This window comes from Myxocyprinus asiaticus, chromosome 15 (assembly GCF_019703515.2).
Source record: "Myxocyprinus asiaticus isolate MX2 ecotype Aquarium Trade chromosome 15, UBuf_Myxa_2, whole genome shotgun sequence".
Lineage (NCBI taxonomy): Eukaryota > Metazoa > Chordata > Actinopteri > Cypriniformes > Catostomidae > Myxocyprinus > Myxocyprinus asiaticus.
The window spans coordinates 8,674,748-8,701,615 of NC_059358.1; the positions used below are offsets into that span (position 1 = coordinate 8,674,748).

Here is a 26,868-nt window from a genome sequence, read left to right on the forward strand (position 1 = left end):
ATACATATGGACTAACTGACTTTTAAGTGGCGTATACAATATATAAATACAGTAAATTATGACAGTAGACTCTAAAGCATTATAACGTCCATGAGTTTTCCTTTGTATCGAATGATGAAATTTAAATATCCGGAAGTAACGAATCTGCTGGCTTGAAATACACTGCGCGCACAACAAGCACATGTGACGTTGTGTAAGCGCGTGAAATAGCAAAATTGTGTGAATTCATCGATATCTTTCGATTATATCATCGTCCCCGATTGGCATTGGTTTCTTTTCTCGGGTTTAGCTGCTATTCAATGTTGACATCATTTAAAAAGTTTACCTGATAACAGTTGACTGATTGTTGATGATTAGCTTGTGAAAGTAAATGTAATCAGGGGGTGTGTTTGTGTTCAGATCTATTAGGAACATGTGATTCCGAAGAAGCAAAAATAAAGGTAAGCGAATCAATTATTTTTGACACATGACTGTCACTCACTAAATAAGGTGGTTAATGGAACTTGTAAAACCCAGTACTTATTCATCTGAACTTTCTCTACATCTCAGGCTTTGAGATGACCTCTCCAAAAAGTTCCCCAGAACCCACGGAGGGCATTACACCTTTCCAGCAGATGGTGGCGTCCTGCTCTGGGGCAATTATTACATCACTGTTCGGTAAGGGTCTGTAGCTTGGGTGTAGATCAGATGACACAGGACTGGTTGTGCTGAAAAATTCATTAATTAAAATGTATTAATTTATGTATAACAGAAACATGTTTGATTAAAGATCAGAATAGCATAAAATTACATTGTTTGACAGTTCGATTTACATTGCATTTACACATTTGCCAGATGGTTTTATCCAAAGCAAATTGGTATGCATTCAGAGTATACATTTTAGCAGTATGTGTGTTCTCTGGGAATCAAACCCATGTCCTTGGCATAGCTAGCAGCATGCTCTAAAAGTTGAGCAACTGGAAGGAGTTAGATGCATAATTATCAAACCTTAAGTGTTTTAAATTGATTAATGTGCCAGATGCCTTTTTAAAATTTTATTTTATTTTTTTGTAAAATGACTCTACTTTTTGACAACATTTTTGACACTGTACTGTAAGCTGTGCAATTAATTTTACCGCTAAGTTGCAAATTTAGTTTATTGTGTTCATGTCCGCAGTAACTCCTCTGGATGTTGTGAAGATAAGACTGCAAGCACAGAAGAATCCTTTTCCCAAAGGTAAATATAAGCCGTTGTCTGTTTTGAAGTCAAATGTTTCCGTATATACAGAAATTGTCATGGTTGACTCTCATTTTTTGGTGACTGATAGGAAAATGTTTCGTGTACTGTAATGGCTTGATGGATCATTTATGTGTCTGTGAAAATGGAAATGGAAAGGCATGGTACAAAGCAGCCGGTCATTTCAACGGCACTGTGGTAAGTATACTCATAACCATATAAATATATAGAATTTTCCCCATTTATCTTTTATCCAGGTCTTTAGCTGCGTAATTGTACAGGGCCTCTGTTGCTGTAATTTGCACTTCCTAATGCACCACACATTCTCAACTGGAGACAATTTAGGACTGCAGGCAGGCCAATATAGCACACGGACTCTCTGCTTACGCAGCGATGTATTTGTAATCCGGGCAGTATGTGGTTTGGAGTTGTCCTGCTGGAAAATGCAGGGACATTCCTGGAAAAGATGGCATCTGGATTACAGTATATGTTGTTTCAAAATGTGTACATATCTTTCTGCATTAATCGTTCTATTACAGATGTGCAAGTTACCGAAGTACTGAAACATCCCCATACCATGACAGACACTGGTTTTTGTACTTGATGCTGATAACAGCTTGGATGGTCCTTTTCCTCTTTGTCCCGGAGAACACAACAGCTGTTTGTTTTTTTAAAAAAAATTTTTTTATTTAAATTATTTGAAATGTGGACTCGTTGGAACATTAAACACAATTCCACTGTTCTACTTTCCATCTCAGATGAGACCGAGCCCAGAGAAGTCGGCAGCGCTTCTGGACCATGTTGATGTATGGCTTCTGCTTTGCAAAGTAAAGCCTTAAAGGAATAGCTCACCCAAAAATGAAAATTCTCTCATCATTTACTCACCCTCATGCCATCCCAGATGTGTATGACTTTCTTTCTTCAGCAGACCACAAAGATTATTGGAAGAATATTTCAGCTCTGTAGGTCCATACAATGCAAGTGAATGGGTGCCAACTATTTGAACCTCCAAAAAGCACATATAGCCATTATAAAAGTAATCCGTTGGACTCCAGTGGATTAATGAATGTCTTGAAGCAAAACGCTAGGTATGTGTAAGAAATAGATTTCCAGCAGGATGAAGTTTTCTAGCAGGACAATGCCAAACCACATACTGCCCAGATTACAAGTGCATGGCTGCGTAAGCAGAGAGTGCGGGTGCAAGATTGGCCTGCCTGCAGTCCTGACCTGTCTCCAATTGAGAATGTCATTATGAAGCTCAAAATACGGCAATGAAGGCCCATATAATTGAGTAGCCGAAGACTTGCAGAATGGATGAATGGGGGAACATTCTGCTTGCTAAACTTAAAAACTTGTCTTCAATGCCCAAAAGCTTAATAAGTCTTATCAGAAGAATTGGTGACATTACACAGTGTTCAACTGTCCCAACCTTTTGGGAGCATGTTGCAGTCATCTGATTTGAAATAAGTGTATATTTTCAAAATAATAATTTAATTTGAATCATCCAGTAATGTGTTGTTGCAGTGCTTTTAAAGGATTAGTTTACCCAAAACTGAGCACATATAGCCAAAAAAGTAATCCGTTCGACTCCAAGTGGATTAATTGATATCTTCTGAAGCGAAAAATTCATGAGGGTCGAGGTCAAGCTCGTTGACCGCATCAGTTCACGCGAGAAAAGAAGCGCAGTGTTGTTTACAACAGAGGAGCATAAATAAATATTTATCTATTTCTTACACCTAGTGTTTAACTTCAGAAGACATTAATTAGATGACTGGAATAGTATGGATTATTTTTATGATGGCTATATGTACTTTTTGGAGCTTCGAAAAGTTTGCACCCATTCACTTGAATTTTATGGACCTGCAGAGCTGAAATATTCTTGTAAAAATCTTAATTTGTGTTCTGCTAAAGAAAGACAGTAATACACACCTTGGATGGCATGAGGGTGTGTAAATGATGAGAGAATTATCATTTTTGGGTGAACCATTCCTATAATATAGCACAGTGTGAATAGAATTTACAAATCACTCCTTTTTGTTTTTATTATTATTTCCCATGCTATCCCAACTTTTTTGGGATTAAGGCTGTATGTGTGTGTATATATATAAAATTAAAAGTTCATTGGCTGTCATTTTGAGGATATGCGAATCCAGGTGGAGACAATTGTTATTATAATTCTCTTTGGTTCTGCTAGTGGTATAGAAATGATACTTAACCATTAAATAATGATAAAAATATTCAGCGAGGTTATGTGTCTGCCTTTTGTTATCTAGGATGCCTTCATTAAGATTATACGCCGGGAGGGAGTTAGATCTCTGTGGAGCGGCCTTCCTCCAACACTGTGAGTGTTTAGCAACAATTTCTGCACTGTAACCTGCTGTCTGAACACAAATGAACTTTTAACACAGATTGAACTGATTTTGCTTCCCAGAGTGATGGCGGTGCCTGCGACCATGATCTATTTTACATGTTATGATCAGCTGTGTGCTGCTCTGAAGGTCAGGATGGAAGACAGATCAGACTTGGCGCCGCTATTGGCCGGTGCTATCGCAAGAGGTACCATTTAACCCTTCTAATAAAATGTTTGACCTGTTCTCCACCTGTTGATCTAATGTTAAAGTGTCCTTGGCTTCACATGAGTTTTGTGCGTGTATATATGTTTATCAGTGGGCTCGGCCACAGTAATCAGCCCCCTGGAGCTGATCCGCACAAAGCTTCAGTCTGAGAAACAGTCGTACCGGCAGCTGAGCGCTGTGATCTGGTCTTCATTGCACAACGAAGGCTGGCAGTCTTTGTGGAGGGGCTGGGGTCCCACACTACTCCGAGACGTCCCCTTTTCAGGTGACTCTTTGTCTTGACTTGATTGGGACATGCCTTGCTGTGCATTTTCATATAACCTTGCTAATATACAGTATCTTCTGTGGTATAAACGGTACAGATCAACGACACATCACATGCTATCTGAACGTATATTTTCTGCTGTTACCTCTTTTCTAATTGGACATATGTGTTTGGTCTTTTTCCTCAGCGATGTACTGGTATAACTATGAGAAGGGTAAAGCCTGGCTCTGTGAATACTACGGCTCTTCCAATCCAACCTTTACTATCACATTCATAGCTGGAGCACTGTCTGGATCGGTTAGTCGCTGTTATTTAAACCTGCATCATCCGTTTACTGCTGGTATTAAAGGAATGGTTCTCACTTCATTTACTCACCCTCATGCCATTTTAAACCTGTTTGACTCTCTCTCTTTGCGGAACACAAAGATATTTTAAGAATGTATGAGTTGTGGATAAAATACACAATCATGTCAATGGGGATCAAAACTTTCAAGCCCCAAAAAGCATATAAAGGGAGCATAAAAGTAATCCATATGATTTGAGTGGTATATTCCACGTCTTCTGAAGCAATATGATAGCTTTGGGTGAGAAATGGACCAAAACAGGCCTACTTCCCTAACATGCAATTAGAGGACGGATAGGTCTGTTCAGATGCATTTCGAGGTAGATCGTGCTGATGCATTTTTCACACCGTTATGGGCATAAATCTGTACCAGTAGTTGCAAATTTTTTTTTTTTTTTATTCCTCCCTTTTCCTTTGTGGCCTTCACTGGAGGATTCTACAGTTAGAACGGCTTGGATCAACAGTATAACAGCAGCCTGTAGATGTGAAATAAAAACAGTCACGTGGGAATTTGCTGTATCTAAATCTTTCATCATTGCCAAAGTTCATCCATATTTTGATCTTCACTTCAATGATGTTTTGTTATTTTGAATAGTTAAAGTGTTCTGAATTCAAGCGAGAGGAATTAAAGAAAAATGCGACTATATGGATTAGAGGTGGACCGACAGTGGATTTTGCCAGTACCGATAACTAAAGTGGTGGAAAAGGCTGATAACGGATTAATCGGCCAGTAAAAAATCCTAGTATATATTTTTTTTCTTCTTTAATTTAGTGCATAACGCAGAACTTTAAACTATAAACAACCCCCAAATACACAGTGGACTCTTATTTTGAAATGACAGAGAATTGGATCTGTTACAATGCCCTCTACTCTCACTGGCTACTTATTAGGTACACCTGTACATCTGCTTATTCCTGCGATTATCGAATCAGCCAATCGTGTGGCAGCAGTGTAATGTATAAAATCATGCAGATATGGGTCATGAGCTTCAGTTAATGTTCACATCAACCATCAGAATGGGGGAAAAATTTGATCTCAGTGATTTAGACCGTGGCATGATTGTTGATGCCAGATGGGCTGGTTTGAGTATTTCTGTAACTGCTGATCTCCTGGGATTTTCACGCACAACAGTCTCCAGAGTGTAAAGAGAATGGTGCGAAAAACATAAAACATCCAGCGAGTGACAGTTCTGTGGGTGAAAGCGGCTTGTTAATAACAGAGGTCTGAGGAGAATGGCCAGACTGGTACAAGCTGACAGGAAGGTGACAATAACCCAAATAACCACACGTTACAACAGTTCTATGCAGAAAAGCATTTCTGAACATACAACACGTCGAACATTGAGGCGGATGGGCTACAGCAGCAGAAGACCCCTCCGGGTACCACTACTTTCAGCTAAGAACAGGAAACTGAGGCTGCAGTGGGAACAGGCTCACCAAAACTGGACAGTAAATGATTGGAAAAACATTGCCTGGTCTGACAAATTGGATTTCTGCTGAGGTACACAAATGGTAGTCCCACTGCAGCCTCAGTTTTTGTTGTTTTCTTGGCTGACAAAAAGTGGAACCCAACGTGGTCTTCTGCTGTTGTAGCCCATCCGCCGCAAGGTTCGACATGTTGTGCATTCTGAGATGCAATTCTACTCACTACAATTCAGCTCACTACAATTGTACAGAGGGGTTATCTGAGTTACCGTAGCCTTTCTGTCAGCTTGAACCAGTCTGGCCATTCCCCGTTGACCTCTCTCATCAACAAGGCGTTTCCGTCCACAGAACTGCCGCTCACTGGTTGTTTTTTGCACTGTAGAGGCTGTTGTGCATGAAAATCCCAGGAGATCATCAGTTACAGAAATGCTCAAACCAGCCCGTCTGGCACCAACGATCATGCCACATTCTAAATCACATTTTCTCCCCATTCTGATGGTTGTTGTGAACCTTAACTAAAGCTCCTGACCCATATCTGAATGATTTTATACATTTCACTGCTGCCACATGATTGGCTGATAAGATAATCGCATAAGTAGATGTACAGGTGTGCATAATAAAGAGGCCGGTGAGCGAATATAATATATATATATATATATATATATATATATATAAAGTATTTACCAAATTAAGTTTCTTTTATAGCCTAGATATTCACCAGATGAAGGGTTTTGTAAATATATATTTCATCAGATGAGGTTAAATGAGGAATAAGTTACATTTTTATTCTCAAGATATGAAGAGACACAATGTATGTGTTGAGGGGGCATGTTTCCATATACTTTTTTTGGCATGCCCTTGCTTCAATTTACAAGTCTTGTTTATCAAATCAAAATTTGCAACCTCAACAAATCAGCAAATCCCCACAAGGTGTCAATGATTGTTTTTATGTCATCTCTAGAGGCCGCTCTTATACTGTAGAACCAAGATGTAACTGTTGAATCCTCCAGCGCTTGCCACAAAGTAATAATAAACTCTGGCTACTATCAGCATAGATTTTTTACTATAACCGATAGTTCCAAAAAGTAAACTATTGACAACGATTCATTAGTAAAACCGATATATCGGCCTACCTCTAATGTGGAAGTGTGTCCAGCCAACACATACATCATGTCTCCAACTTCATTTCTTGTGAATAATAATAAACCTTATTACTCATTAAACCTCATCTGGTGAATATAAAGTCTATAAAAAGCTTAATTTGGTTAATATTTGCACACAGAGCACTGTAACAGGGCCATGTCGGTAATTTTGCACCAAGTCTAAAAATTTTCTGGTCATTATTGGGATTTGGTTGCAAAATAAACTGCATTTGCATTATTCATTTTGGGCTCTTTTAGCCTCTATATCTGTGCCTGTCATTGTAAGGAAAGACTAAGAAAATATTTGAACATACTTTAAATCAGTTTTAAAAACTACTGACCGATTAATCAGTTACTGGCAAAATCCACAATCGGTCCACCTCTACATACAATCATTGCGTCCAAACAAAATCTTTGTGTGGCTTTAAAAGAATTTGTAAAAGTGAAGCACACACACCTGAAGTTCAGTTCATCAAGATTCTTGACTAAAATATCAATGAGAATTCACCTTAAGAGTTCATGTATCTGGTAAATTTCAATTATGTTAGAAGTTAAAGGTAAACCTTTTGCGTTTTTACACACAATTACACAGCAACATAGTAAATTATGTATGTATGTCATGAAATCAAAGACCCTCCCCTTGATGAAATTAATTCACATGTAGTCACAGGAGAAACACATGGTTAATATGCTGAGGAATTATGGGCAATGAAGTTTACACTCTAAATCATTTATTTTTGACCAGCAGAATCACCAGGCTTTGTATTTTTTTGGCTTGCCTTTTTATCTTAAAAGTTATAAAGAAACTAAAGCTTTCTTATTTTAGATTGCAGCGATCGTCACACTGCCGTTTGACGTGGTGAAAACGAGACGACAGGTGGAACTGGGTGAACTGCAGGCAATGAATTGTGAGTATCAAAATTAAGGTGAACCGTTTAAAGTATTATTGTCAGGTTTACCATGGTCATGGAAAACTTAGTGAAATTAATAAAAAAGGAAAAGTAATTGGTTATTAAAAGTTATACTTTGTTCTAAAATATTTCAAAGGCTAGAAAGTGCTCTTTGTGAGGGTAATCGAGAAATGGCAAATTATCATAAAAGTGCATTCCATCATTTGATTGGGATTTCCAGCTTTGGTGTTTTAATATCTAATCATATTAGAATAACATATTAATGTGAGGTATTCACTGCATTTCTCGTCTCTGTAGTGTCTACGCAAGTCTCGTCCAGCACATATAATGTGATGAAAAGGATAGTATCAGAAAATGGTCTGTTGGGACTGTTTGCAGGTAAATAATGCTTTTGTGTGTATACCACAATTTTATAAATAAAAAGCCACAAACACTTGGATTACTTAGATGACTAGCAAGGCATTTAGAAATCTATATTTAGTTGACACTAAGTGACAATGACTTACTTTTGAAATTCCCATTTTTCTTGACATAGGAGTGGAAAAACCTTTGTGTAAATTGGCCAATAGATGTCGCAGGAGTACTGTATAACTTCCTCTCTCTCTCTTCATTTCTCTCATCTTCAGGTTTTATGCCAAGGCTGATTAAAGTGGCTCCAGCGTGTGCCATCATGATCAGCACATATGAGATTGGAAAAGCTTTCTTCCGCAGACACAACCAGGAGAAACAAATGGTGACCAGACTGCAGCCCAGTGCCTGATCTCACGCACGCGCACACACACACACACACACACACCTGAGACACAGGAGCTACTCAGCAAATCACTAAATTACAAACAACATTTAATCACAGGACTTTGTTTAAATGCATTAGAAAAATACATTTTCACATCATGCATTTATTGTGGGCTTCTGTCTGTAGCAGATATTAATTCAGATCTGCTGCTGTGAAATGATCTGCCATTTAGTAAATATTCATTTAAAAGTGTAAAGGAGGAACATGATGCACATCTTTTGGGTATTTTTCTATCATCTAAATTATGCAGCTTCTACTTGGATCAAAATCAGAACATTTAATATTCTCTATTCTTTTATTTATTGATGAAAAGAGGTGAAGAAAAAATCTTTTTGACAAATTTTATTCTCGCCAAACACTAATACATCCCAGTGTTTATTACAGTGATTTTAATCTAAATGTTAGATTTTTATTCAAATGTTTAAGGTTAAATATCTCAATAGTCTTCTGTTTGGTTATTTGTTATTTCTGTTATAAGTTTGTGTTAATAAATGAAGACATTGTGTGTGAATGGTGCCAAAACTCCTGAAACTAAAGCAACTCTATTGTGTTAAGGCTATATTTTAAACTGAACAGTGTGTTGAAATAATTTAAAACATATTGATCCTGACCTTACAAAGTAAGATTGGACAACAGCATTTAAAATAGTAGAACTGTATGTAATTTTTAAAATGCATAAGTGATTAAACATTTTGTCTTTTTATTTATTTTTATTCCATTCCGAACATAGCCAGTGTAACTTAAAAGAAATATTCCATAGCATTTGTGGCATAATGTTGATTACCACAAAAATTCATTTTGACTTGTCCCACTTCTTTAAAAAAAAGCAAAAATCTGGGTTACATATAATGGCAGTGAATGGGGCCAAATTTTGAACATTAAAATACACGCTTTTCAAAAAGTATAGCCACAAAACATAATATTGCATGTAAACATCATTTTATTGCAATAAAATCACTTGCTGATGTTTTTTTGTGTAAAGTAATAGCCAATTTTACAACTTCGTTGCCATGATGATGTAATGTCTAAAATGACAATTTAAATAACAGCTCAAAGAATAGTTTTAACAAAAGAATAAAAAAATATTTTTTTTTTTTTTTTATTATAACCTTCAGATTTCTGCATTAAACCCTCCAAAAATTGTCCCCCCATTCACTTCCATTGTAAGTACCTCACTGTAACCATAGCTTTTTTTTTTTTTTTTTTTTAAGGAAAAGCAGGGACGAGTCAAAATTAATTTTTGTGGTGATCAGCATTATGCCGCAATGCTGTCGATTGAGCTTAACTTGTATTAAACCCGGAATATTCCTTTAGCCCAAAGCAAATGCGAAAAAAAATCAACATCAAGATATACATCATATATGAATTTATTATTGACTAATCATAGATGAGCACATACAGTTAAATATGATGGAACATATTGAGGTTAAATTATAATGAATATATGATATTCATCTTAGAATGCCCTTGTTATCCTCACTCCATTCATTTCTGTCACACTGCAACAGAACAAATGTAAAAGTCAGATGAAGAAACAAAGGCATAATCACCAAATCTTGACTTAAGACTTAAAAGCCTTGAGAGAGAAAGAATACATTCAAAAATATCAGTAAAGGCATAACTTTAAAATTTAAAGGCTAAAACTCTGACTTGAGTATCAGAAACTGAATCAACATAATCAGAAGATAAAGCACCACTTGAGTCACTCTTAACCATGTACTTTACTGTATTTCCTGCATTCCGCTATGCACATAAAAACCTCTATGTCTAATATATTTTAAGATGGTGATCAAAAGGTGATCAAATCAATATTTTCTCTTGAACACTGTTGTCTTTGTCATACTCAGAACAAATTCAGTTCTTTTAGGGCTACATCTGTGGTGAATTTTAAAGTCTAGCTGAATTAAATAAACATGGACCCTATTTAGTTACTTAATTCACGTTCCTGGCCCTGTTGTGCACAACTAATCTGTGCATGTTATTCCAAAGAAAATTTTTTTTTGTCTTTGTTAACTTGAATCAAAATGTAATAATTTTACTTTTGGCTGACATAAATCCCCCTTGCTCTCTTTTTAATGGATAAAAAGTCTCATTCTATATTTTTTTCCCCCCTAATAGAATTACTTTAACTTGTTTAAAATACAGTATGTTCTGTTGTGGAAGTAAAATGGGTTGTAAACTGTGTTTCATGCTGACTGAATGTGTTGAATAATGTGTGAGGGAAACATGCTCATTTTTATAGTTTGAGCTGATTGTTTTAACTTCATTTTCCACATAGGACAGATTTTAAGAGCAGGATTTCCTCAAGCACAAAATAAAAATGCCATGCAAAACAAAACTTTGCCAAAACAGCAGTCGTTGAATTATCATTGAAATCTAGGTAGTTCCACAAATAGCTAAAATCCACTGATGTCCTGAGTCAAGATTGTCATTCACTGTAATCCATTAAACTCGTGTGAATGTTATAAAGTCAAACACAAATGAACACTAGCAATGACAGAATGTTCATTTTTGAACAGATTTAGCTTCAAATTAGACTAAAACAGTCAGAACAGAACTGGATTGTCAGAACTGTCCTTTAGAAGCTCTGAGGATGGTACTGACTGGTAGTTTTTCTTTCTGATTTTTTCTCTTCAATTTCTTCACTTCAACTCGAAGTCCAAACCGTTGTTTCTCAAGCAGTAGAGTGTGTTTGTGTGTGCGTTAATGTGTCTGCTCAGCACAAGCCTGTACGAGTGTATAATGTCCATACGTGTCTTGTGTGTTCAGGACGGAGTGAGTCCTGGGCTGGTCATGTCTGGTGTTGGACTGGCCAGATACTCACTGGACTTCAGACTGGCCAGAGATTTGTAACTGGCCATTGAGGTCAATGATCCACACAAACCCCTCAGCGAAGGAGTATCTTCTTTCCCTGTAAAAACAAACACATTAATAGAGTTTGGAGACATCATCATCTCCCATGTGAAATGTTGTAATGATGTTACTGATGTTATTAAAGGCAGAGCAGCAGACACAGAGGAGCAGAGAGGAACATTTTTACAGAAAGCAGTCTAGATAACAATGGCTATGTTTGGAATAGCATACTACCAGACTACTCGTACCACAACCCCAATTCCAAAAAAATATGGGACAGTTTGGCTAATGCTAATAAAAACAAAAAGGAGTGATTCGTAAATTCTATTCACCCTGTGCTATATTGAAAGCACTATAACTCATTATTTGATTTTTTACCTTGTGAATTTAAATGTGTCTTTTTGGAAATACACACTCACTTCAAATCAGATGATTGCAGCACACTCCGAAGAAGTTGGGACAGTCGAGTGTTTACCAATATTGAATATCGCCACTTCTACTAGTAACACTTATTAAGCGTTCGGGCACTGAATAATCCTTTTTGTTTTTACTAGCATTTTCCAAATTGTCACAACTTTTTCAGAATTGAGGTTGTATTTCTGTAGTGCGCTTTGCACAGCATGTGAATCTTCTTTGCATGAACTACAACATTTGCCAACATTGTGCGGTATACAACCGCAGTACAGTGTCCCACAATGCAATACGCTTGACTTGCCATTTTCAGTGTGAAGGAACCAAGTAATATCGACAGTGATTTTTACAAAAAATATTCAAAACGCAAAAAAATGCATTGATTATTCAAGATGATAACTTGGCTTCACTTGCTGAATTAGTTATGTAACATAATGACATCGGGTGACAACAATGTACCAAACTAGTGTTTGAAATGTTTATCACTGCATACTGTTTTCACATGTTACATGTAACATTCCATGTACAATAAAAGTTAAGCTCAATTGACAGCATAATATTGATTACCACAAAAATTTATTTTGACTTGCCTCTCCTTTAAAAAAAGCAAAAATCTGGGTTACAGTGCGTCACTAACAATGGAAGTGAATGGGGCCAATTTTTGAAAATTAAAAAAGTATAGCTACATGACATAAACAATATGCGTGTAAACATGATTTTAGTGTGATAGAATCACTTACTAACCTTTTCTGTGTAAAGTTATAGCCAATAATACAACTTCGTTGCCAAGATGATATTAACAAACCCTAAAATGACTGTAAAAATTTAAATTTGAGCAGATTTACAGCTCAAATGTTTTAACAGAAGAATTAATTTAAGTGCTTTTATAAAATTATAAGCTTCACATTTCTGCCTTTAAGCCCTCCAAATATTGGCCACCATTCACTTCCATTACAAGTGCCTCACTGTATCCTCGATTTTTGCTTTTTTTAAAGAAAAGGAGGGACGAGTCAAAATAAATTTTCCTGATGATCAACATTATGCCACAAATGCCGTCGATTGAGCTTAACTTGTATTGAACCTGGAATTTTCCTTCGAGATTTTTCATAGACATTATTTTTATGGTAATTAAGAAGCTTTTTCCTGACATATAATAATTATATTAATACATTTTTAAGTATTTATACATCTACTGTCTTTAAATTATGCTATTTTTAAATCATTGTATTACAGTATTTTTGTAACTGTAATACTGAATTTGTTTTGTAAAAATACTGTATTAAATTAATGAGAATTGCCACTGAGAATGATGGGAGTCATGAGACTTACAAAAGAAGTCAAATGTCCTGACGCATTACATGAATAAGAATTCAGTGGAGAAATGTGCTTGATTAGGGTGAAAGTAATGTCACAGTGCAAAAGGCAAATTTTTTTTTCTATTGATTTTGGAGTGAAATGTGACTCGGAATTGTTTTCGTTAGATTCATTCAAATACTGAAGGAGGGATGCTGACATCTTCCCTCAGGAGGTGTGTGGAACCATCCATAAAATGAAATGACATCATGTATAATCAAGCTCGTTTTCAGAGAATGATGTCACAATGGCTGACTCATAACACACATATCACAAACCTTCTTTATGCCAGTGCGTTGGTCCTGCCTTGCCGTCTAGACTGTGTGTGTTCAGTTGTGCAGGATCGAGAGACATCTGAGAGAGACTCATATCTGCAGACAACTGCTCCAAACTCTGGAAGCTCTTCCTGTGAACACACACACACAGGTGAATCTTAAGAAATCTTGAAAGAACATGCGCAGGTCATATTTAATCCCAAAATACTGTAATAAAAATAAATACTAAAATGTTATCATAAACTAATAAAATATATAAAAATTAAAATAACTAAAAAATAAATATACAAATTATATTATTCTTAAAGAAAAACAAGCTTATTCATCACATTATATATATATATATATATATATATATATATATATATATATATATATATATATTATGGCACTGCCTTTAAAGTTTACTAATTTAAATGAATCAGAAAAGGAGTAAATATGCTTAAAGCTGAAATAAGTAGCTATGAGTGTCTTAAAGGGATAGTTCACCCAAAAATGAAAATTCTCTCATCATTTACTCACCCTCATGCCATCCCAGATGATTATGACTTTCTTAATTCAGCAGAACACAAAAATGATTTCTAGAAGAATTCTGTATCTCAGTCTGTAGGACTGTCCATACAATGCAAATGAATGGTGATCAGATTTTGTAGCTCAAAAATCACATAAAGGAAACAGAGTAATCAATAACACTCCAGTGTTTAAATCCTCAGAAGCCATATAATAAAAAGTTGTTTAACTTAAAATCTCCACTTTCACTTTTACATCTGAAAGTCACATGTGGTGCCTGTTTAGTTTCAGTTTCACATCTGAAAGTGAAAGTTAAAATGGAGATTTAGAGTAAAAAAGGACTTAAATATTGTTCTGTTTCTCACCCACACATATCGCTTCTGAAGATATGGATTACTTTTATGTTTCCTTTATGTGATTTTTGGAGCTACAAATGTCTGATCACCATTCGCTTGCATTGTATGGACCTACAGAACTGAGATATTTTGCTATTACTTGGTTTGTGTTCTGCTAAAGAAATAAAGTTGTTCACATCTGAGATTTCATGAAGGTGAGTAAATGAGAAGAGAATTTTCATTTTTAGGTGAACTATCCCTTTAAAAAGATCTCTGCATATTAAGCAGTGACACAAGAAAGTTTTTCAAAGTTACACACTTCAGCTTTAATTGTCATGAAAATAATGTCACAAAGCATTATCTAAGGATATTAAGCATTTCAACAGTCTATTAATGCAAAATAGGCTTAATTTTGTCTATGCAAAACTTAATTTTGCATAAATTAAATTAAAGGGGGGGGGGGGGGGTTATTATAACCTGGACATGTTTTTGAGAGATTCACCCACACACCATTGACGTCTGGGTTACAATTAGATGAGCTAAAACCAGAGGATGAGATAATGGCCATAGCTGACTAACTTCTGATTTCTGGATCGTTCGCTGTACAAGAGAAACATGACTGGAATCCAACAGTGGATGAGATCTGATGTGAAGCTGCATGTATTCTTTAAGAGGATGAGTATACTGGGAGGATACTTTTGTATGATACATAAAGCACATACTCCTCCCATGGTCCTGTGCGTTTCATGTACAGGAGTGTATCCAAGGCAACCGCGTTGGTATCCAAGGCAGAAGGTGAAGGCCATTGATTTGTCAGGTGAGAGGTAAGCTCCTGTCTGGAGCGCAGGTCGTGGTTCTTCAACACTGTTCTAGAGAAACAAACAGAGAGGAGATACAGTCATGAACATGCATTTAACCAACTGAGAAAATCAGTGGACAATTTAAAGGTGATTTGTGTGATTTTGTTCAAATATGTTCCCCTATCCCAGTTTAATGTCCAGAGACAGCTATAAGTAAACCATTCGCAAATTGACTAGCTGAAGATTGTAAACACTGCAGCTCTGAGACACTTTAAACATTCAAGTTCCACTTTTTGCTGCTAAATAAGGTGGAAACGAGTCATCACGGTCTGTGAAAAGGGTCCATAGTCCATTAACTTATTTGCGTCTGTTTCCCTAGCAACCCTGCTCTGGTCTAGCTGCTGATGTCTCTGCAAAGAAGAGGCAATCAATCACAGCACTGAAACATTAAGAATTTCAGACATCATCTGTTAGGAAAGGTAAGAAGCAGGAAAAAACGCACAAAGATGAGGCTAAACGCTGCTTCTACTCCACATCTTGTGGTACCAAAATAAATATACAAACATGCTAATATCTGCATGTTCACTGATAGAAATCAATTATACTGCACATATCCAAATATTTCCACTTCTACAAAAGCATATTACTCAGTAACACACACTGGAAATGTCACATTTTGCAATGAGAAAATAAAATAATATTCAGAAGTATATTTGGAAGCAAGAGGGTGCAGACTTTTTTTTTGCACTTTATTAGCATGCAGTAACAACATAGTAATTAATGTATGCAGTCACAAAATCAGAGACCCTCTTTTCAAAATCACTGATCACAGAAGATAAAATTGAAACACATTTTAAAGGAATAGTTCACCCACAAATTAAAATTCTCTCATCATTTACTCACACGCTTGCCATCCCAGATGTGTATGACTTTCTTTCATCTGAAGAACACAAATGAAGATTTTTAGAAAAATATCTGTAGGTCCTATCAATGCAAGTGAATAAAAGTAATCCATGTGAATCCAGTGTTATCAGATCAATATTTAAGTCCTTTTTTACTATAAATCTACTTTCACACAGCCCTCTATGCACGTTCAAGAGAGTTGTTGTTCTTCTGTTTTCTGCCGATTTGCATTCTTCATGCATATCGCCACCTACTGGGCAGGGACGAGAAAGAAAAAACAGGGAGGGATAAAGCAAAGAATAAATAAATCACATTTGCACAACAGTCCATTAGGTGGTGATATATGCACGAAGAATGTGAATCGCCAAAAACGTGCATAGGAGGGCTGTTTGAAAGTTGATTTATTGTAAAAAGGACTTAAATATTGATCTGTTTTTCACCCACACCTATCATATCACTTCTTAAGACATGGATTAAACTACTGGAGACTTAAGGATTACTTTTTTGCTGCCTTTTAATGCTTTTTGGACATCAAGGTTCTGGCCACCATTCACTTGCATTGTATGGACCAACAGTGTGGAGATTCTTCTAAAAATCTTCATTTGTGTTCTGCAGAAGAAAGACACTCATCTGGGATGGCAAGAGGGTGAGTAAATAATGAGAGAATTTTCATTTTTGGGTGAACTATCCCTTTAATATCATGTGTAAAATAGGCCTCAGCATTCAGATGTACAGTTGATCCTGTAGCTCCAGTATGACGAACTCCAGCTGCTCTTTCTCCAGTTTGTGGCTGATTTCCGTGTCTGTGAGTCGCTGCAGGAGAGATTTATTCTGAGAGACAGATTCAGAGAGCTGAGCTTCCCTCAAACGCACCAACTCCTCCAGATAACCCTAAACATACATGCGATTGTTACAGTTAATACAATCAATGTCATTGTTTCTTTTCTCTGCTCCTGGGGGCCCCAAGGGTGTCTCTCTTATCGAACACACCTGAAAGCACCTCATTAGTAGAGGCTCCATGACCTGATTTTGGGTGTGTAAGATTAGAGAGAGACCTAAAATGTGCAATGCTGGGGGCAAGATTAAAAAGACACTGATTTAAAAACAACCACACAGTTTGACATTAAAACTAAACACACCTGCTATGTTCAGAATGGAATACTAGCATACTGCTTGTTACATACTATACTGCATACTATTTTTTAGTATAACAGTATTTGAAACTGTATGCAGTATGCAACGATAAACGTTTCAAACAGAAGAATGCTACATTGTTGTTACAAGACCTCATTAAATGCATGTTTCAATGGTTAGTTCACCCAAAATGAAATTTCTTTCATCATTCACTCACCTTCATGTTGTTCCAAACCCATATGACTTTCTTTCTTCAGTGAAACATAAGAAAAGACATTTTAAAGGGATAGTTCACCCAAAAAATGATCAATCTGTCTCTTAAAATTTATGATGAATAAGGACTGTATCTTGATCATATTGCTTCAAAAGACATGGATTAAACCACTCGAGTCATATGGATTACTTTTATGCTGCCTTTATGTCCTTTGCGGAGCTTGAATAATTTAGACCCCATTGGCATACATTGTATGGACAAAAAGAAAAAAATTCATACATCCTTTAAAATATCTTTGTTTGTGTTCCACAGAAGAAAGAACGTCATACGAGTTTGAGGGTGAGTGCATACTGACAGAATTTCCATTTTTGGGTGAAATGTCCACTGAGTCATTTTATCCTTGAATCCATTGAGTCAACATGGTTATTTAGCATTTTTTTAAATCCAATTTTGTGTAAAAATTTGCAATCTGATCAAATAATCAAATAATGAATAAAAAAGATATTAAAATCATAGCTGATACCATATTGCATGCAGCTTGTTCTGTTATACATTGCACATTTTGGAAAATCTAATAGGTCATCTTGGTATTCCGTGCATACAGAAAATTCACATTCTGCGCACAGTAGTCTATGCACACTACATACTGCAGAAACAGTAATTGTTGTTTTGTAGCATGCCATTCTAAACATGCCTACACTCACCTTCTGTTCCAGCACGACTCTGTATTTCTGATCTATTCGTTTGCTCTTGCTGAACCAGCTTCTCTGATCGGCCATCAGACAAGCGGCCATGTGAGACTCAGGCGTGCCTGCTTCACTGTCACTGCTGCCCAGCGTTCTCATCTCCTCTTCATCACTGCTGATGCTGCCGGACCTACCGCACACAAACAAACACACACACACACACATCCTACAGTCTTACTTTATTATTTACTCTGATATAATCTTCAGTCGAATGCATTAAAAAGCCTGAAGCAAGTGCATTCTGCCTGTATGTGCACAGTATGTGCAGCACTGAAAAGTATTTAAACACTTTTGGACACTTAAAATTGTATGAATTACATTGAATTAGAGAACAAAATTTCAAACCAAGTGGCATCTGCGGACAAATTATGCTAGATATTTTCTCAAAACGTACTGAACTTTTCTTGCCATTTTTGCAATTACTTTTAACCAACTGATGTCAAAGTGATTTTTAGTGGATGTATGAAGTCAGTTCCCCTCAAGTTCACACAGGAGTCCTAGCAGAGTAACAACAGGTGTAGTTTACTATTAACTATGGACACATTTCACTAAGTTTAATAACCAGAAAGTGTCTGAATCCTTTTTGTCTCAATTTTGAACAGCACAAAACTTCAAACCCAAAGAAACTTCTTTTTGTGAAATGTTTTGCTTATAAGAGTGTTTGTGCTATCCATTTTTAAAACTTACGTTTGTGTGAATTTAAGGTATGGTGTATAGTCAATGACGACAGGACAGCTCTCGTCAAGCCCCTCCCCCTTCAGACAGAAACTGTCAATAAAAGATGAGAATTTTAGCATAACTCTATACATGCACTTAAGATGAGAATGTTACTGTGTAAGAGTATTATGGGAAGGGATGGTCCTACATTAAAATACATCGGTTGTTCTCTGCAGCTTTAAAAGTGAGTGTGTGTCCAGGAGTCGTGTCAACATGTGTTTATGGAACGCCACCCATATAATGAGTAATCAGCATCCTGTCCTGCAGGGGCTCGGCTGAATGTCACTTCCACCCCACAGACAGGATGTTGAAGAACACGTACCTGAAGTCAATGGCATTCAGGCCAATCAGAGTGTCAGCCAGAAGACCTGCCTCCTCCCCCAGAACCACTGCCCCCTCCTCATAAAACCTCCTGCCAAACAAACACAACACAAGACACATCGTCAATACACATCATGACTATACAAAACCAATTAAGATGAGATCAGCAATGAGCAGCACCTTTGTGTTTTAAATGTGAAGTGTGTGATTTCTGCACTACAAGCAGCATTAAACAGAACTGCAAAACACTCAGTTTCCAAAACAATCTGTCCATCTTAAACTGGTCAGAAAACAGATAGTCCCATTCCAAACTCACGGCATTGGTTGGGCCAAAAGTTGACATGTCAGGCCACTCAAACAAACAGTGCAATGTTTTTAAAGCGCAAAAATTTTACACTCTTCAGGAAGTCAACCTACCATTTGTTTACTTATCTACCTCTGCACATTAAAGAGGCCCTATTATGCTTTTTGGGATTTTACCTTTCCTTTAGTGTGTAATATAACTGTTTGTGCATGTAAAAAGTCTGCAAAATTACAAAGCACAAAGTCCACGCAAAAGAGTTATTCTCTCCCACGGACAACACTGCTCAAGAACTACAAGAAATGGGCTGTTTGTAGTCCAACAATTTCTTCCGTAAAGTATCTACGTCACTATGTGACACATTTGCATAATGGCTGCCTAAGGGCTACTTTGGCCGCTCTCAAACAAACGTAGTTATAGCTGAGGCCAGGATGAGTTGGGTTAGTGTTGTCGCCATGTCGAGAAGATGCTGTTTTCTTCACTGCAAAAGCAAAATCTCTATGTTTGGACTTCCAAAGACAGACGAATTGAAGAATCAGTGGTTAAAATTTATTTTAATTAATTAGCAGTACAACCACAACCAATGCCGGATTTTCAAGACGGTTACTCCTGAAAGATGGTGCAGTTCCCACTTTGTTGGGACAATCTGGTGCTTCAGGATCACAACCTGTTTGTATGCTTGATTATTTGTGGAATTATCTGCTACTGAGAGTTCAAATGAGGAGTTTTGTTTTGTAGCTATGGTGTACACCCAGTGAACAGCTGTAGGCCTAATGTAAGGCTAATGTTATTGTGTTGAAATAGTTTTGCTAATCAGCTGCGGGTCCACTTTTACCTACAGTTGTGTAGAAATATGCAGATTATTTGTCGTTCTTACTATCATGAATAGCGATCAAGTGTGGAGATGGATTTATTTTTACAAACGGTCATTTTACGTCCGCAATCCACGGTAGTGCTCGGCTAACTTGCTATGTAATGTTATTGTTTTGGTAAGGGTTTACTATTCAGCTGTGGGCCGGCTTTTACCTAAAACTGTGTAACAAAATGGTCGATCTCAAGAGTCTTATATAATTACAAGCTGTAAAATTATGGCCGCTATCCACGGCTAACTTGCTCTCTAACTCTCTAATACACCCGGTAATGTCCAACCTGGAGTAAGCCTCTATTCTCCGTTCATAGCTCAGGTGAAAAAAGTTCAGCTACAACCATTCTAGAAAAAGATGACTAACTTAGATGCACTATGTATCTTTTACTTGAAGCTTTGTTAGGTTCACAATAATCAACAGTGTACTTGTAAGAAAGTACACTGTTGATTATTCACCACTGTGAAACATCCTGCTCAAGTCGTGCTTGTTTTTTTTTTGTTTTTTTTCCTCCCCTTTTCTCTCCAATTTGGAATGCCCAATTTCCAATGAGCTCTAACTCCTCATGGTGGCGTAGTGACTCGCCTCAATCCGGGTGGCGGAGGATGAATCTCAGTTGCCCTCACGTCTGAGACTGTCAATCCGCGCATCTTATCACGTGGCATGTTGAGCGTGTTACCGCGGAAACGTAGCGCGTGTGGAGGCCCACGCTATTCTCCGCGGCATCCATGCACAACTCACCACGCGCCCCGCCGAGAGCGGGAACCACACATTATAGCGACCACAAGGAGGTTACCCCATGTGACTCTACCCTCCCTAGCAACTGGGCCAAATTGGTTGCTTATGAGACCTGGCTGGAGTCACTCAACCGATACCATTGTTACCATAGTTACAATAGTGTTTACAGCTGTTAAGGAAGCCTGAAACTCGGTTATGGTAAGGGGCTTACATTTCCGACACACGCTCTACGCGGCTGACCAATCACAACAGACTAGGCCAGCTGACCAATCAGAGCAGACTGGGCTTTTCGGAAAGGGGGGCTTTAAAGAGACAGGACCTAAATCAGAGTGTTTGAGCCAGATGATGAACGTAGGTTTAGCAGAAATGTACAGTATGAGAAAAATAATGTGTTTTTTTTAACATTAAAGTATGTAAACCTGTTCTAGTAGACCCCCAAAATAAAATCATGAACCTTAAAATAAGCACAATATGAGCTCTTTAAATCAGAGGAAGTTTTTTTGAAGGAATATTCCAGGTGTAATACAAGGTAAGCTCAATCAACAGCATTTGTGGAATAATGTTGATTACCACAAAAAGTTATTTCGACTTGATTCTCATTTTCTTTAAAGAGAAAAAGAATTAAAAATCGTCCCATTCTTACAATGGAAGAAAATAGAGCCAATTGTTGGAGGATTTAAAGGCAGACATGTGAAGCTTATGATTTTATAAAAAGACTTCAACAATTCTTCTGTTAAACGTCACGTATTATTTGAGTTGTTTAAATTGACGTTTTTATAGCCATTTAAGGATTATAGGGTTTACAGCGTTACGTCATCAACAAAGCATTAAAACTGCATATAACATTACACAGAAAAGGTTAGTAACGTTCATACATTAACATTAACACTCATATTGTTCACGTCCTGCAGCTACACTTTTGAAACAGAGTATTTTAATGTTTATGGATTAGCCCCATTCACTTCCATTGTAGGTGCCTCACTGTAACCCAGATTTGTTCTTTTATCTTTTTTTTTTTTAAAGAAGAGGGACAAGTCGAAAAAAATGTTTTGGTAATCATCATTACGCCACAAACACTTTCAATTGAGTTAAACTTGTATTGAACCCGGAATATTCCTTAAACATAGGAGGAAGTATTTTAATATCATAAAGGTAATCCATATGACTCCAGTGGTTTAATCAATGTCTTCAGAACTGATCCAGTTGATTTTGAATGAGAACAGACCAAAATATAACTCCTTTTCACTGTGAATCTTGCCACTGCAGTTTCTAGACACGATCATGATTTCAAGCTTGATTACACTTCCTAGTGATTGACACACGTGCAGAGCCCTAGATGGCGCTATAGGAAGTGTATTTGAGCTTGAAATCACAATCGCCATGGAGACTGCTGTCAAGATGTACAGTGAAAAAAGTTTTATTATGTTCTCACCAAAAACCAACTGATTAGACAATGATTTAAACACTGGAGTTTGATAGGTTATGTTTATGCTGACTTGATCTGCTTTTTGGAGCTTTAAATGCTTGACCACCTTTTACTCGCATTGAATGGACCTACAGAGCTGAGATAATCTTCTAAAAAAAATGTATTTGTGTTCTGCAGAAGAAAGAAGGTCATACACTTCTGAGATAGCATGAGGGTGAGTAAATCATGAGAGAATTTTTATTTGTTAGTGAACTATTCCTTTAAGTGCTGACACAATGTATTTTTGTAGAGTAATATTATTTTGCTAAATTAATCAGTTTTGTGCCATATGGCACTGTTTTTTTCTTCTGTTATGTCAGTGGTGGGGGCTGGGTTGGAGGGTGTCTCAGAACCTCATATGCCTTGAGGCAGTCAAAGATTCGTAAAATGCATGATACCAGTAAAACAGAATGTCATCGTACTCGTCTAATGTGACTTCAGCAAAATATCAACATAAAAATATAAAAACTGTCCAAAGACCTTGACACCCTGGCAACTGTAGCAAAACTCCATGAAATGTCACTCTATAAACCAGAGCATCATTTGTGTTATGGTAAGATGGAACATAGAGAGCCATATAAGTTTACAGGCACAATTATCCAGCAATCAAATATTAGAGTAAATCGCTGAATTGTTGTATGTGTGTGTTGTATACAGATACCTTGTAGTTTTGAAGTCTCTTAATGCTGCAGAGATGTATTCAGACAAACGTTTCTCCATCAACGCTACTCTTATCCAGGCACGACCCTGAGAGAAAGAGAGAATGCTTTAACCTGTCAACCACAAAGGTCTTTAAAACTGAACTAATTCAGAGGACAGAGGGCCCATTTACAACCTGTATTAAAGTGATAGCTCATCCAAAAATAAATTCTGTCATATTTTACTCACCCTCACATCATTACAAACCTGTCTGACTTTCTTTCTTCCATGACATAAAATGAGATGTTAGACAGAATGTTCATCATTGTATGAAAAAAAAAAAAGATACAATGAAAGTGATTGGTGACTGTAACTAACATACTGACTAATCTCCTTTCGTTTTCTACGGAAGAAAGTCATATGGGTTTTGAACAAAATGAGGAGGAGTAAACAATCTCTTTAACATCCATCTCAGGTGATCCAATTAGTGGTCAGTGCTAAATACAGGTGTAATGTGGTCCAAAATGCTTTGTGTTCACTCCAACCACATTCAAAAGGTACCTAGTAACGCATGTGACCACATGGCATTTATAGTGTAAACACTGTCTGAAAGGACTGCCAACTTACCTAACCCAAAACAAGGGTGTAACATAGATTCTGAGTGAGGAGAGATTTTGCTGTCAGTCACGGATTTTGTTTGTAATAACCTGACCTGTTGAACTGAAATACCTCAACAAATCTGATTCAGTGTGTGTATGCGTTTGTCAAGGGTGTAACGGCCAGGGGGGACGTGGGGGACACGTGCCCCGCACTCTTTAAAAAAGGTGATTCGGTCCACCACACTTTTCCAAGCTAAACCCATACCGAGTCCAAATGGTGGATTTGTATACACTATTCTTTACATTTTGTTACTTTGGGCTGATTGAGCAAACATCCAGCCAATCACAGGTGAGTTTCATGAGCCGAAACAACCCTTATGTAATAGGCCGTCAGTCAGACAGTCTAATCAGTGCAGCTCCGTTCATTTCTACAAAGTTGCTTTCAACAATGCTCATTTATCCATGTTTTTTTATCGGCATTGATGTTGATCTAAATGAATAATCTAGAGATGAGAAACACACAAACGAGAGTTTTTTTTATCGGCACATTTTTTTTTGATTGGCAGCATTACGTGAAATGCACTACAGAAAAAAAAAAAGAAAAAAAAAGGACAATCCTTCTTTTAAGCACACATTGTAAGTGGAGTTTATGTCAGTGCCTGACACTTCATTAAGTTATGCTTTTTACATTATGTATGTGAGGTACTAGTTTGATCGGTTCTTTTAGCCAATTTAAGCAGATTACTAGATCTGTGTTAAATATGTAAAGCTATTTTTAATATCATTTCCTGTTTTTACCTCTATGTTGGTGTGCAGTCAACAAACTGTAGGAAAAAAATAGATCTGCTGTGTTCTTAGAACACTTATAAAAAAATTTAATTGTGCAAATGCACTATTGTCATTATTGTAATTGATTAATTTATTTATTCATGGACCAGATAGTGCTCAGTCTTTTATTGTAATGTGTGAAACAGAACCAAGTGCTCCACAAGATGTCCTTTATTTTTGCAGCTAATTTTGCACTTAATTTGCAATACTTGAATCTTTAAAATACTACAAATACTACAAATATATAATAATTATATATTAATATAATACTTATATCCAGTGTTGGGTGTAATGCATTCCTAAGTAATTAATTACTGTAATTAAATTACTTTTTTATTGAAAAAAAGTACTCTTAATTTTTCATTAATTTAATTACAGTTACTTCTGATATAATTGTGTTAAATACTGTATAGACTATAGAACAATTCTATATAAAACAATAGTGAATTTAAAATTGAAATATAATGTCTAATGTTAAAATTTAATGCAGCCCCCTTAAATTCTATGGCCAGTTCATGAATAATTTATTTGATTTTATATGATTTATTTGAAAGAATTAAAAGAACAATTTCATGTCTATCCTTGTATTTTTCATCTGGTCGAGGTTGATAAGTGTTTTAGAAAGTAATTAGTAATAAGTAATGCAATTACTTTTCAGACAGAGTAATTAGTACAGTAATGTAATTACACTGTAGAAGATGTAATTAGTAGTTAGTAATTCATTACTTTTTTAAAGTAACTTATCCAACACTGCTTATATCATACATGTATATTAATATATACTGTAATATATAAATACTGCACTGTAAGTGTTGGGTCTGTGCGAGCAACCTACTGACAGCTGTGTCCACCCACCCCCCCCCCCACCACCACACTTTTAAAATAACTTCTACACCCCGGTGTGTGTCCTGACCTTTGCTTTAGAACTGCGGACATTCTCCATGTTCTCAATACTGTGGATGCAGCTGTGCGGGACGTTAACACACGCCACACGTATGTAATCCCAGAAACTGCGTGGGCTTTCATAGCCAAACCAACTGACCTGACCTACAGAGAGAAAACAAACAACACATAATACAAGCAGTTTACACATCAGGTAAAACTGCACACTCAGTTTGAATACAATTTGCTGACCAGGTCTTGGCAATGTATTGAATATTCTCAATATATTCATGATGAATTTCCTGGCTATATAAAGTTAAACAAAATTGGGAATATGGTGAACATTTCAACATGCTTTTTAATCTGACCATAAAGTTTCCTAAAGATCTTGTCATTAGACTAGTTTTGTAATCTTTCCTTGTCTCATGACTCACAAGTGTTAAGATGTTTTAATAACGTCTCCAGTTCAATCTTCAGAAGTAAAAATGGAGTTAAAATTGATAAGTTTGATTCTGTTCCGTGAATCAGTTTAAACTGTTCATGTCAGTAAATTTATTCAAATCTCTTGGTTCAACAACTGAATTGTTTCAACGATTAATTTGCCAAGTCTCCATCTAGCAAGGAAGATCAGAACTTTCCTATCTGACCATGCTACACAACTTATTTTCTGAGCTCTTGTCATATCTAGACTGGACTACTGCAATGCTCTTGTGCTTTTCAACAAGCCCAAGAGAGTGCATGTCACACCTCTCTTCATCAAACTGCACTGGCTACCAATGGTTGCTTGCTACAAATTTAAGGCATTGATGCTTGCATACAGAATAGCCACTGGTTCCATGCCCCCCTATCTACACTCAAGTCTATGTGCCCTCCAGAAGCTTGAGATCTGCGCATCGTGGTCCCATCGCACAGAGGCACAAAATCACTTTCTCTGACTTTCACTTCCACCGTTGCTCACTAATAGAACGACCTTCCAAACTCCACCCGAGCAGCTGATTCTCTAACTACTTTTAAGAAACATCTAAAGACACATCTCTTTTACTTTTTCATATATTATTCTTGTGTTCATTTAGTGAAAAACAGTGTAGAAAAGATGCCTTGATTATTTTAAACTAGATTTTCAATATGTTTTATTTACATTAACCATTTTGAATCTACTTGGCAACAATGGTTTTGTTGAAATTATGCTTCCTCTGATTAAAACAAAAAATTCACCCTTTTAAAGCCATTTCAGGGCAAATACCTAAATATCAAGATATCTATTGAATATTGTCAAAAAGCAAATAATATCAGGGTATACAAATACA

The 26,868-nt window shown here is 36.7% G+C and overlaps 2 protein-coding genes across 4 annotated transcripts in view; one reads left to right on the forward strand and one right to left on the reverse strand.

Annotated features, from left to right (window-relative positions):
* The first annotated feature begins 173 nt into the window (after window positions 1-173).
* Window positions 174-9,641, forward strand: LOC127453074 (probable mitochondrial glutathione transporter SLC25A40). Of its 2 annotated transcripts, XM_051719099.1 has the most exons (11): window positions 174-440; window positions 550-657; window positions 1,157-1,216; window positions 1,308-1,414; window positions 3,490-3,557; window positions 3,648-3,772; window positions 3,884-4,057; window positions 4,245-4,354; window positions 7,794-7,875; window positions 8,176-8,256; window positions 8,505-9,641. In XM_051719099.1, the coding sequence occupies exons 2-11, from the start codon at window positions 558-560 to the stop codon at window positions 8,636-8,638; spliced, it is 1,041 nt and encodes a 346-aa protein (XP_051575059.1). In that variant the 5' UTR covers window positions 174-440; window positions 550-557; the 3' UTR covers window positions 8,639-9,641. The 2 variants fall into 2 exon arrangements, with proteins under 2 accessions (XP_051575059.1, XP_051575060.1); XM_051719100.1 differs by lacking the exons at window positions 174-440; window positions 550-657; window positions 1,157-1,216 and adding exons at window positions 1,756-1,876; window positions 1,975-2,022.
* Window positions 9,642-9,766: 125 nt separating this feature from the next.
* LOC127453073 (RUN domain-containing protein 3B-like) overlaps window positions 9,767-26,868 on the reverse strand; it is a 33,493-nt gene continuing 16,391 nt past the window's right edge. Inside the window, exons 3-11 of one of the 2 annotated variants that reach the window (XM_051719097.1) lie at window positions 25,593-25,726; window positions 23,275-23,360; window positions 19,248-19,337; window positions 18,896-18,976; window positions 18,167-18,338; window positions 16,848-17,005; window positions 15,134-15,280; window positions 13,570-13,697; window positions 9,767-11,585 (exon numbers count right to left, since the gene is read on the reverse strand). In XM_051719097.1, coding sequence (XP_051575057.1) covers window positions 11,440-11,585; window positions 13,570-13,697; window positions 15,134-15,280; window positions 16,848-17,005; window positions 18,167-18,338; window positions 18,896-18,976; window positions 19,248-19,337; window positions 23,275-23,360; window positions 25,593-25,726 — 1,142 coding nt within the window. In that variant the 3' untranslated portion in view covers window positions 9,767-11,439. The remainder of the gene's footprint in view (window positions 11,586-13,569; window positions 13,698-15,133; window positions 15,281-16,847; window positions 17,006-18,166; window positions 18,339-18,895; window positions 18,977-19,247; window positions 19,338-23,274; window positions 23,361-25,592; window positions 25,727-26,868) is intronic. The other variant, XM_051719098.1, reaches the window with a different exon arrangement.